At 34.1% G+C, this 12,359-nt stretch overlaps 1 protein-coding gene across 5 annotated transcripts in view; it reads left to right on the top strand.

Moving 5' to 3' along the window:
* Positions 1 to 10,040: 10,040 nt before the first annotated feature.
* The window catches only part of LOC149577617 (vacuolar fusion protein MON1 homolog), a 74,900-nt gene continuing 72,581 nt past the window's right edge, over positions 10,041 to 12,359 (top strand). For 3 of the 5 annotated variants that reach the window (XM_089824652.1, XM_089824673.1, XM_089824681.1), the window contains exon 1: positions 10,066 to 11,199. In XM_089824652.1, coding sequence (XP_089680778.1) covers positions 10,522 to 11,199 — 678 coding nt within the window. In that variant the 5' untranslated portion in view covers positions 10,066 to 10,521. Of the gene's footprint in view, positions 11,200 to 12,359 lie in introns of all 5 variants that reach the window. The other 2 variants (XM_089824660.1, XM_089824667.1) reach the window with 2 other exon arrangements.

The following is a 12,359-nucleotide window of genomic DNA, read 5'->3' on the forward strand; positions in this document are numbered from 1 at the left end:
TTGTACAAAAGAAAAAAGAGAGTTAAAAAAAGAAGATAGAAAAGATAACTTGTCACAAAATGTCCAAGCTACGAGCTTGATAGAGCCTATGCACAACACTTGTGAAGCAAGAAAAGAATAAAGTCAAAGTAACCAAATAAATGATAATAAAAAGATATAGACAAGTGAACAATCTACTAATCAAGTATGTAATCAAGTAACCTAGGTGATCTTTCTTAGCTGGAGACAACTTCTAACCTGCTAAAATAGCCTAAAGACCAAAAAAACCATGTATAGGTTGTCTTAACTGACTAAGAACATGTTGCAAGTGTAAGAGACTCAGAAATAATAGTTGTATGATTAACCATTGTGAACTAGGCAAAAAAAGGATAGTAGGATGATGTTTCTCCTAAAGCTAGATAGTAGAGAAAACTGGGATGATATTATGGATAATGGCAATGCGATAAAGCATTAGAAGGCAAACAATTGACCACAGTTTAGGCAAACAATACTCTAGAATGTCGTATGATATATCTCATAAAAATGGGCGATTGAGAAATATGGAAATCCAAATGGCTAAGTTTTTTACCAAACAATCTAGTTTGATTTGTTGTTTTGATAACTTTTGGCAATGTTGAATGTTTTGACAACGTCTAGACTCAATAGTAGTAGAAAGTTTGATGTTTTTTCAAAGCAAGTTTTTCAAGCAAAATTGTGACACATGGGGTAGTCTTCAAACAATAAAACAAGGGATCAAGAAACCTTGCATGATACAAGCACAGATGATGTCTCAAAATGAATGTCCTAATACTACCATCATGTGTATGTTCAAATGATTTCCATGGGTCTATCACAAAATGAATACGCACCAAGAAATATCTAACTAAAGGTCACAACTTGCATCAATACCTTGGCCCAAAACTTGATGATCCCTCACCTCAAACAAAGTGATATTGGATTTACCATAATATTCTATCAACACATCCAAAAGAATGCACATGATGAGTCAAATCTTGGGGAGGTCTAAGTAGTCCACTTGGATCATTCCTTGTACCAAGATACCAATGTGGCATAAATAGTATAGCTTCTAACCTAGGTTCTTAGTAAGGGCTTCATTCATAGTACCCTTCTTGCATCCGATATGGAACTAGGACCTCACAACCAAAAGAGTACTTAGATGTGATGTTCTTGTAAGCTAGATTAAGGCCTCGAGGACTCCAAGCACAAATAAACATATCCACTTAATGATTCTCCCATGGTTGTAATCCCATGAGTTTCCTCACTAGATGAATAGAAATATTATGTTCACCCAAGACTTTAGTCTCTACCAAGGGCTTTGTAATTATAGTAGGTTAGATTAGATAGGTTCTCTTGTTCCCACTTGGGTCATCCCCGTGATATTATTCCCTTAATGATAGGCCCTCTAAAGGCAAAAGATCTCACAAGGAGATGAATACAAAAATGGATGGCAAGTGGAGGTTTAGATTTATGATTTCCCTCAAAGAGGTAATGAACATACTTTCCTACTCCAAACGATTCTCCCAACCACACCAAGAAAGGGTTAATTAAGGCTAGTAGAGAGTAACCTATCCAAATCAATTTCTTGAACCACACCAATGTGTCAAAGTTTCTATTAATTTTCTGAGAAAGATAAGAGCATACTTCCTCACTAAAGATATGAACCCTTAATCATGAGTTGTTAAGTGCCTATGAAATGAAATAAAAGCTAATAAACCACAAATACAATATTTATTTTTATCTCTAAGGAAACAAGATCAAATCACAAGTTAGTGATTTGACATTGCAATCCTTTGACAAGCAAACCTGCAAGTTAGGGTATAAGATATCAAAACAAAGCACAATAAAACCTGCAAGTTAGGGTATAAGATATCAAATCAAAGCATAATAAAACCTATAAAACCATTTGTTAGGTGTTGTAAAAAATTAGAAAAATTGAAATGCAAGTAAGATATAGGCAAAATAATCTATCTTACTTGAAATGTGCAAGTAAACATGTATGTATGATGAATCATAGTTGACCAAAGAACCGTATGATATATTGCTAAAAGTCAGGTGATAGAATGCCTAGGCAAAAAAGATACTAGACCAAAATGATAGACTAGTAGCCTAGATAAGATAAACCTTAAAATAAGCAAGCATCAGAACTGAATCTGCAACATATCACCTACAAAACAAGGAGATATAGTATCCCATATAGAGAAGTGCCATGTAATATTTTAACCTGGAAAATGGAAATAAAAGACTTGCGATGAGAAAATTTGAAAATGCAAATAAATGGAGCTAGAAACTTGGTTCTAGTCCCATGATGGGTGCCAAAAATGTATACTAAAAAGTGAGCACACTTTTGTAAACCATTATTCTCAAAGAATCTCATAGACTAGGAGAAACTTGAGAGACAACTTATAACTCTCTATCCATGATGTGAAATAATCCAAATGATGTGATAGTGGCTCTCAAATAAACCTATAGATCGAGACCCTTAAATAGTGCACCATCAAATGAGAGATTCAAAGAGTACAAGCAATGAGAGTGCTAGTATCCAAGAATCAAAGTGATTATGCAATGCAAGCTAACTAGAATGAAAATGCAAGATTTAGCTAGTATGAGATGCAAGTACAAATAAAAGTAAACTAAGCTAATAAGATGAATATTACAACCTCCTAGTTAAGATATGTAAGCTAAGCTAAACACAATAAAAGGAAATACTAATCTAGTATGCAAATATGCTAGTGCAAAGTGAGTGCTCAAGTGCTCAAGAAATCAATAAAAGAAGCAACATAACATTAGCATAAACAAGATGGATATGAGAGAGTGAGGAGAGAGCCTACTTTTAAAGAGTTTTGGATGATCAAGATTAAGAGGAAAAAATCAACAGTGGATATTTGTTCTTTAGTTGATCCATGTGCAAGCAATTATGAAGAGGCAAAAGCAATAGATGAGATTAAGAGGCAACAGATGATTGGAAAAGGTTAAGAGGCAAAATAGATTCCACTCAACTTGGAAAGTGTGCATATAAGGTATAAATAACTGACTTTTATTATTATTTTTAAATTAGGAAATTCCTTTTATGTGCACACATAAGATAAAGAGGAATTTTATTTAAGTAAAATGGAGGGTGTTCTCCTGATTAAATAAAACTTATGATGACATAGTCAAACCATAGGATAAAATCAAATAAATAATAAATTGATGATTCGATCAAGGATAAATGATTGATAAATTATGCAAAATTTATTAAGCACATAATGTGATCTAGCATATAGATTAAAAATACTAAAAAGGGGGCTTATAGTTTACTATACCAAAATTGGGTGATTACACCTCTCATCTACATACAAAAAGAAAAGAAAAAGGTACTTGTGGAAAAATGTTTGCTTCAATCAAACCCTTGTTTAGGAATTAACCTTGAAATCAAAATATAAATTCTTAAAAATAGAAGCATGTCATTATGTAGCAGAGGCTTAATAAGATATTATACCTTCATAGACCTCTGTGATGTTGAATAACTCATGAAGATGCTTTAAATTGTCCTTTATGTTATCTTGACCATGGATCTAGGATATAAAGAGTAAGAATGCATTTGCACATGCTTAGATCTAGACATTACTCTTTATCTTTCATGCGCGATGCTTGATTGGATAAATTTGATTGCTTGAATTGCCTTAATTTCTCCTTGAATTTCTTAGGTCTCTCAAGTAAATATCTTGATTTGTTGAATGCCTTGAATGAGATAGCTTACCAAAATTAGGGAGTTATATTTTTTGTATACCTCACCTAGCCATTTCAAATATGAAAATGTGAACAGGACATGAATATTTAAGGATCCAACTAAAAATATAATACTATTGTGTGATTCATATTTGAACCCATTTCAGGGACAAGGATGACTAAACTTGCCCTTCATTCTCCTAGTTACTCCATATTAGTCAATTTGGACTTAGATTTGTGTTGGGGTCAATTTTGATAAAATATAACGCATATCGTATGCTTGGAGACTAAAGTGGGCCTTAACAAAGGACCAAAATTGTATAAGGAAATAATTTAGGGCACAACAATAAGCAATTCTCTTGCAGTTTGTCAATAACGAAATTGAGTAACCACCATCTAAAAATGCCTCTTAAAATTTGTCCAACTTGTGATAATTTTGGACACTTATGAGTCATAACTTGTCATATTAGGAATCTATTATTTATCGTTAGTCATCATAAGCTCTTACACATTTCTCAAGATGTCAACACATGGAAAATAACATCTTTCACAATGTAGGAAACTTGCCTCATTATGTAAGGATAAAAATGTCCTTGTCACCTCCCATATCACCTCCTACCATGGTGAAAACTCAATGTGACGAGTCACACAAAAAGAATAAACAAGATGTGCAAGAAAATACAAACACAAGTATAAATAATTCAATTAATTAAGTATTAAAGTTGAGACATCTTAATCTCTAACATCTCTCTTTAGTTGGTAAATTTTACGTATAATTTAAAATACTATTTGTTTTGTTTTTTTGTTTTTTGATAGGTAATTGACCAAAGCCTAGATTATTTATTTATTATTTATTATTATTGTTAAGATTAATTATTATTGTGTGCTAATCTTGAGTAGATTCGAACCCAAGACCTCCTCGATGAGAAGCTTACAATTTATTGTTGCGTTGTAGGCTCTTGTCTAATTTAAAATACCATTTGTTACTCATGTGCATGATTCCTTTTATCGGATTCCTTCTAAGGCTCTCTATTTATAAATTGAAAATCTTCTTAGAGACTTCCTTTGGATCTCTTTTGATGGTAATAAATGATTTCATCATGTAGCTTGGGAATATTGGTGTCTTCCTCTTGATTACGAGAATTCAAATTTACTATGAATCCATTGTCAAGGCTTAATACTTCATGCTAAATGGATTACCATGGATCTAAAAATGACTATCTCTAGAAAGCCCTAATTCAATATTATATTTTTTACGAAGTATCTTTTAGGTGTCCATTAAAAGGCCTTAGACATCACACTCTCATGAATTTGAAGGAACCCATTTAAATATACATGGTATAGTAGTTACCAAGAGTATTTGAGAGGGGTTGAAAAAATATCAAGCCCTAACTTTTGTTAGATGATAATTATTTCTGTATTGATTTTTTTTAATTAATATTTTTTAAAGTAGTGGTCTCCATTTTCTTTTTTAAGATTAACCATTGGCTAAAGCCCCTTGATTTTGATTTGTAAAGTTTTAAAGAATAAGGGCTAAACCATTTCTATATCTTTTCAAGAAAGCCATGAATAATTTCTTAACTTGCCTCTAGTTCAAGTTAAGTTTTTGATTATCAACCTAGGATTACTAGCTAGTTATTATTCTTGAGTGGTTCACAAAAATGTGTTACTAATTTCAAGCCCTGGTGAAAAGATAAAAAATGGCAATTTGATACATGTTTTCATAATTCTAAACTTTTTAAGGGATATTTATGGATTATACCTCATCTTAAAATGGTGGCATAATTAAATATCTATTGGCACTTATAGGCCTATCTATGCACTTGACTCCACATACTCTAAGTTGGTTGGTTGACTATTTGAACCCATACTTGGTTATATTTCTTAATGTATTATTTATCAACTTGACTTCTACAAAAGACCACACTTTCTTAGGAGTTTGTAATCCCCATTGTCCATTTTGTGGAGAAATTGAGACTTTAAAGCATATTTTTAAATTTTTATTTTTGCACTAGAGCTTAAGAAGGTTGGACTTGGATTTATGACTTCTTTAAATACTTGAAGCTTGACCATTTTCATGGCATAAGATTTTTTTTGGGAAATCAATCTTGTCCTGCTTTCAAATTTACTTAGGTTTGGCATGCTTTTAGGGTGGAGATTATTTTTAGCATTTGGAAAGGGAAAATAAAAACTTTATATTATTATGGAGTTGATATTTATTATAGTTTTACATCAATAATATGATTTATAAATATACTTATACAAATTTAGGTACAAGCGAACAAAGTTGCACTTAAAGTTGATTATTTGTAAGGGTATATCACTAGAACACCTAATTTGTTAGAATGATTTTAGAATGACTGAGGGGGGGGGGGGGGGGTGGATATGTTCCAAATAATCTTTTAACAACTCAGATTTATTCATTAATCCACTCGATCTCTATAACAACTTAATAGTAACATAAACTTGCAGTTCACTATTCCAATAGTAACCTACTTGCAAAATGTAAAGTAATACAGAATAAAACACATCAAATACTATTCACACAAGTATAGCACTGAGATTTAACATGGAAACCCAATTTGGGAAAAACCACTAGTAACATGCTACCATTTATCACTCTTTTCAAGTGATCTCAGTTAAGAGCCAACCCTATTAAAGCTTACAATACACACTATTAGGTGTGACCCTATTTAAGGATTTAATCACCTTGTTAGGAGTGGCTTGGTTAAAGGTCTTAAGAACATCCCATTAGAATGTCATCTTGATTAAAGGATTTGCAAATGACTGTTAGGTCAACCTTGATTAAACGATTTTACCTGATACAATGGCTAGAAAGTAACAAGAGGTCTGATCTGGTAAATACAACTTACTTTGCAAATACATATCATAATGTAACTCATCTGCTAATCCATTGACTGGCCTTCATTAATATCTCCATTACTAATTTTCTTTGAAACCCTTCAATTAATCACACTCCACCTCTTCTCAACTCTTCACAACCTTCTACTCGAGTTCACCAATCAATAGAATAAACAACTACTCAACCTTTCTAGGTTATCCTTATGTCTCCTTAAATAGGTAGCTTTGATCTTTTGCTACTTAAACATCACCATTAATCTTAGGGTTAGGCCAGATTCATCGAATCCTTCCATCATTTCATTTCCTCCTCCTTCTAGATACTTCTCAAAACTTCTCTTTAAATCCATGCCTAGGGACACTCAAACACGATTGATCTTGCATTAAATGCTCCTGTAGACGCTCAAAAATGGTTCGCATCTCTGACTTCATCACTTCTTCATACTAATTTGTCCCATTTTCTCATTTTACTAACTTCGATCTTTTGGCCAGATTGACCATATTTCATCATTTGTATCCGCCTTCACATCAATTTCATATCAACTCGAAATCATATCAAATCAACTCAAAACCATATCAAATCAACTTGAAATCACCCCAAATCAACCCGGAATCACTCAAAATCAGTCCTAATCAACCCGAAACGTATCAAACATCCCAAATCAATCATCATTTATCTGACTCCTAGGTATTGTTGTGGCTTTCAATGCCTTGGAAACCTATCAACCTATCAATCTTATCAATTTGACCTTAGTACTGTCGTGGCTCTCAGTGCTAGGTCAAACTATCATTCATGTCATCCAATCTTTGACATTGTTGAGGCTTTCAATGTCAAATCATGACATCATCAACCATTTTAATAACATTGACAATGTTCGACAGTGTTATTATGATCAAACCTTATCAATCAATTTCAATCCTGTAGCATTTACAATGTCGGTTAAATGTTACATGTCAACCAATTCATGTCATGTGTCCTTGGCATGTGATATCAACTTCAATCAATCAATCTGACCATGGCTTTGATCTACTGGTCATCATCTTATTCCATATCCATCATCATTAGATTTTCATCAAAGGATACTGTTGCATTCATTTAATCAATTTGGCCAATCATTTACTAATTCTCTCTATAGGATTAAATAACCTGTAATTTAATTCTATTATTCTTCCTAATTATCATCCTCAATTAATTAATCTTATTAATTAATTGATTCATTATCTACAAACCATGGAAATTCTTAATTTCCCAAGTTCCATTTTTCATCATTAATTCCATTTTCTACTAATTCTTATTTTGTGGAATAAGAGGATTTTTAATTCGAATATTTTATAAAATATTGCATCATCATGACACTTGGATATGACACCTCGTGGATTCTCCTTCGACACTTGGCTAAGACTTCTCATAATCAAATATTCTTATTCTCTTACGCATGTCTCTATTTGGCTTCTTTGTCATAGACTCTTGGCTTTAAGTGGGTTGAGGTGTCTTATGATGCATCATAGATTCTCTTCCACATTTAGCCATGTTTGACTTTCATGTGTCATAGAATCTTACAATTGGCATATTTTGTCATATGTGTCATGGATTCTCAAAGGAATCTCTTGCCACATCGCACATCTATGGGTGACAAATCCAATGCCCTCACTTTGAGTGTTGATTATAAAATGGACACTCTTTCTCTCATTTCGGGCCCTCTTGAAGTCTTGGAAGCCTTTAGGTCCTAATTTATTTTAGATTTCTCACTCCATCTCTCACATTCAAATCACAACTTCAAGTATTCTCATGGCATTATCCACATCATAGACTTTTGCTTCAATTTTGTGTGCACTATAGGCAACTTTGGAGCTACAATCATTTGGAGAAGAAAGAAGGACATGGGAGCTACAAGCGAAAAAGGGGGTTTCTATTGCTTTCTTTATTAGTTTGGCTTTCATGGTAGACTAGTGGGTGCTAATGTATGTTGATTGAGTTTTGTAATTTTCTCATAGTATGTTATGCATTTAACCCGTTTTCTGGTCCTACAGCTCTAACTCATCAATACTTATCTTTCACACACTTTGACCAATCCAAAATTCAACTGTGTTGGCTAGAAATTTGAATTCCTTCACAAACTATCAAATCCTGAAACTTGGTCAATACTGAGTTCCTCGACCTCGGTCATCACTAGACAACTCGGTCAATACTAACTGTCTCGCTTGGCATACTCTGTCTTTTCTTGGTTTGAATTTTTTGATACTTAGCCTTTACTGATGCTCGATTGACACTATATTTGTTCGACTTCTACTGTTCACTCGGTCCACGCTAGCACAATTCAGCTTCAACTATAAGTTTCTTAATCTTCTTCTCTTTTTCTTGGTTTAGCCTATGCATTTAGTTTTCAATTGATCATCTTTGTACTAGGCTTCAATTCGACTATCTTCTCCACTTAGTGTAAATATTAAACAACACATTATCTTGTCCATGTGCCAACTAATCAAGTGGCCATTGTAGTTCCACATAACTCAACCTTTCCACCAGCTTTTCTTGTTATCTCTTCTTTTTAAACCCTATTCATCAATCAAATGATATGACACTATATTTAGGTAGCAACTGTCTCACCAGTAAGGTTTGACATCAATGACAACACAACAATTGTTTCAATTGTAGTTTCCAACACTAATGTTCATTGTACAATTGTTAGAGGACTTCTCCTTCTATCTCTTGCCAAGATACTCCCCTATATGTGAGCACATATATGAACATTACTAGTCTACTATGGGAGATCATGAATCGTAATCACATGATTTTCAACTACCTTATTAATGAACAGAATAAATTTTTCCCTCACAATTAGTCTTTAGTATTTTCAACAATCATCAATTAGATAGCATAGTTCTCTTTACATTGTTGTTTTGTTGATTCTTGCTATTTAGATTTTGTCTAATTATACTTTATTTTACTACGTTGTCTCCAATCTGATCTTATACAAACATTAAAGTCATGCCTTCTATCATCTACCTTTTATTAAAAATTATTAAATCTATTTTAACAAATAAAAGATAATATAATAATCATTCTTCGTATAAAGAGAAAACAATACAAACTCAAATGCATATCATGCCATGGAAAAATACAAATTGAAGTCTTAAATTTACAAGTAAGCATCATGTCTCTTTTAAAAAGAGTGTCATAATCTAAATGCAAATTAAAGTGGGAAAACACAAAACAAGACAAAGGGAAAAAACTAGATGATACGCACTTTTATTTGAAGTTTTCCTATGTTAGAAGTAGGGAAAACATGATAAAAGAAAACGTTGCGCTCATTCCTACCATTCCACAAAAGAGTAAGTGACAATATCCGAAACCAACAGAGAGTAAATACTAAATAATAATAATAATAATAAAAAGATTAGGAAATGAGGGCCCTTTTTAAAGCCTAGGAATCCTAGTTGTTGCCAAAAGCTTGAAAGTGACACGCTTCCATATCAGTGTAAATTTTATTACTCCAAGTAACGGGTGATATGAAAAAAGCAAGCGCAAATCGAAATATTTTTCTAGACAGACGTTGTTACCAGCAACTACTATTCTACTCAAGGCTGGCTTAACGAAGAATGGTAGATATGAGGCAGAGATCGTCCCTCGATTTTGCTGTTTATGTAATCGTGCCCATTTCTTTTGTCTTTGAATGAATATATAAATAGGGCCGTAATTTTGGACCCACTTCGTTAAATTTGGGGAATTTTGATGCTGGAACGGCAGAGTTCCGAGCATTGAAGGGTTTTGAAAAGTAAACGAGTTTTTGAGAGAGAGGCTGTTAGTTTGACTGTTTAAATCCAGTTAGTTTGGCTCTTGAAGTCGCCGAGCGGGCTCACTTATTGTAGATTTGTGCTGATTTGGTGAAGAAGTTGAGGTGTTGATCAAATGTGAAAGTTGTGTAGTTTTGCACAATTTTACAGAGATTAGAACTCATGGAATCAGTTTCCGCTCCGGGAAACAACGAAGAAGAGAATAAATCTACTCCGGCAGATCCTGCTAAAATTGATGTGGCAGTAGAAAATGATGATAATAATAATGATGTCGAATCGGTGGAAGAGGCTTTAGAAGTATTGCGGTTGAAGGAGAATTACTCCGTGCAAGGAGAGCGGAGCAACGAAGACGTTGGGCAAATTGAGCCTGACATTAACGGAGATAATGGGATTCGACCGGTGGACGTTGATGATGACGGCAATGATAAGACTTATAATAAGAATGCGGACTGTATCTCAGGGGTTGAGGAACCCTATGCCAGCCAGGAATTTGTAGAAATAGGTTCGCATAAGGAGGTTTCTGTGGAGAAAGACGGAGAAGACGAGGAATTTTTAGAACCGGAGAAGGGTGGCGTTGATGAAGGTGAAGAAGTAAAGGAATCTTCAGAATTACCTGAGCGATTGGAGGGAGAGATCTCGGAACAGGAGGAGAATGAAATTGAAGCTGGGAGTAGCCCGAGCAGTAGTGGATATGCGGGTGGAAGAGGTAGTAGCAGTCCTGCCAGTGTTGGCAGTGGCAGTGGAGCGGACGAAATCAAAGAAGGTGGAGAAACAGGGTTTTATGATAATGGAAATAGCCCACATCCAATGAGGGCAGCTTCGAAGCGGAACATTAACGAGGTGAGGAAACCTGACAAATATAGGCTTTTTATTGATTTTGGTCCTATGGTAAATTTCCCTGACTTGTAAAATTGGGCGTAGATGTTACAACGTGACGACAGATTACCCGCCTCATACATTGAATTTGAAGTACTTTGTGCCAACGATTGCATTTGCTATTTAACCTAATTTAAAATTTTGCCTCCTCGACGCCATATGTTTCAACTTTCATTCTCTGTTATTTGTGGCAGTGGTGCTGTACTCAATGCCAACAGATGGGAGCTGGGTTATTTTTTGTCATCTGCATGCTGAGACTTTTTTATGTTTTTAGGATATATGTACTATTTTTCGAATGTGCCAAAAAACAAATAAGAATTGCAAACAGCCATAGCAACAATAGGAAACTCGTCCTCATATACTTATTAAAATTTGACATCCTCGTATAATGATAACAGTGTAGCATGGGTAGCTAGTACAACTTGGAGCACTCTTATCTCCTATAGAAATATATAAAATGTACTTACATAAGTCCGCAACTTATGTATAATCTTCAAATGAAGATCACACTTATAATAAATCTGCAACTTGCAAACAAGGTCTGCACCTTACATGTGTTAAACTGGATTAGAATATGTGTACACCATGATATTTCTAAAGTACTATATGCAGAAAGGACCATCTTCACAGACTCTGGAGCAGAATATAAGATTACTGCAGATGAGTGTTGTAATCGTCTTTATACCTATGACCCTTATATGTATTGTTATAGCACCTTCTAGTATACTGTGGACTGTTGCGATCACCAGTCATAATTGCCCTTCCTCCAATATGTGCAGTGAGTACAGGGTTGTTTTTGGGCTGTAGTGTCGAGTGGCTTCATGGAATCAACATCAACAGAAACAGCTGCTGCTGAATAGTTTTCCTTGAATGGCTGCAATCACCCTCAACAATGAGTATGGAATACTGCAATTGGTCACATTCTGATGTGGCTCACTAAACAGTGATGAAATACAGTTGTAGACTCTGAAATCAACAACAGTGGTGCTCAAAGTTGTCAAAAAATACATTACTGATCTTCGCTAACATTTGTTTACAAATTCATTCACCCAAATTTGAAACTCAATAAGTATTCCATGCAAAGACAACTATGGATATAGAGCAATTCTGACAATATATTAGCA

Source organism: Cupressus sempervirens, chromosome 1 (genome assembly GCF_028749045.1).
Source record: "Cupressus sempervirens isolate cs-2001-9-10 chromosome 1, ASM2874904v1, whole genome shotgun sequence".
Lineage (NCBI taxonomy): Eukaryota > Viridiplantae > Streptophyta > Pinopsida > Cupressales > Cupressaceae > Cupressus > Cupressus sempervirens.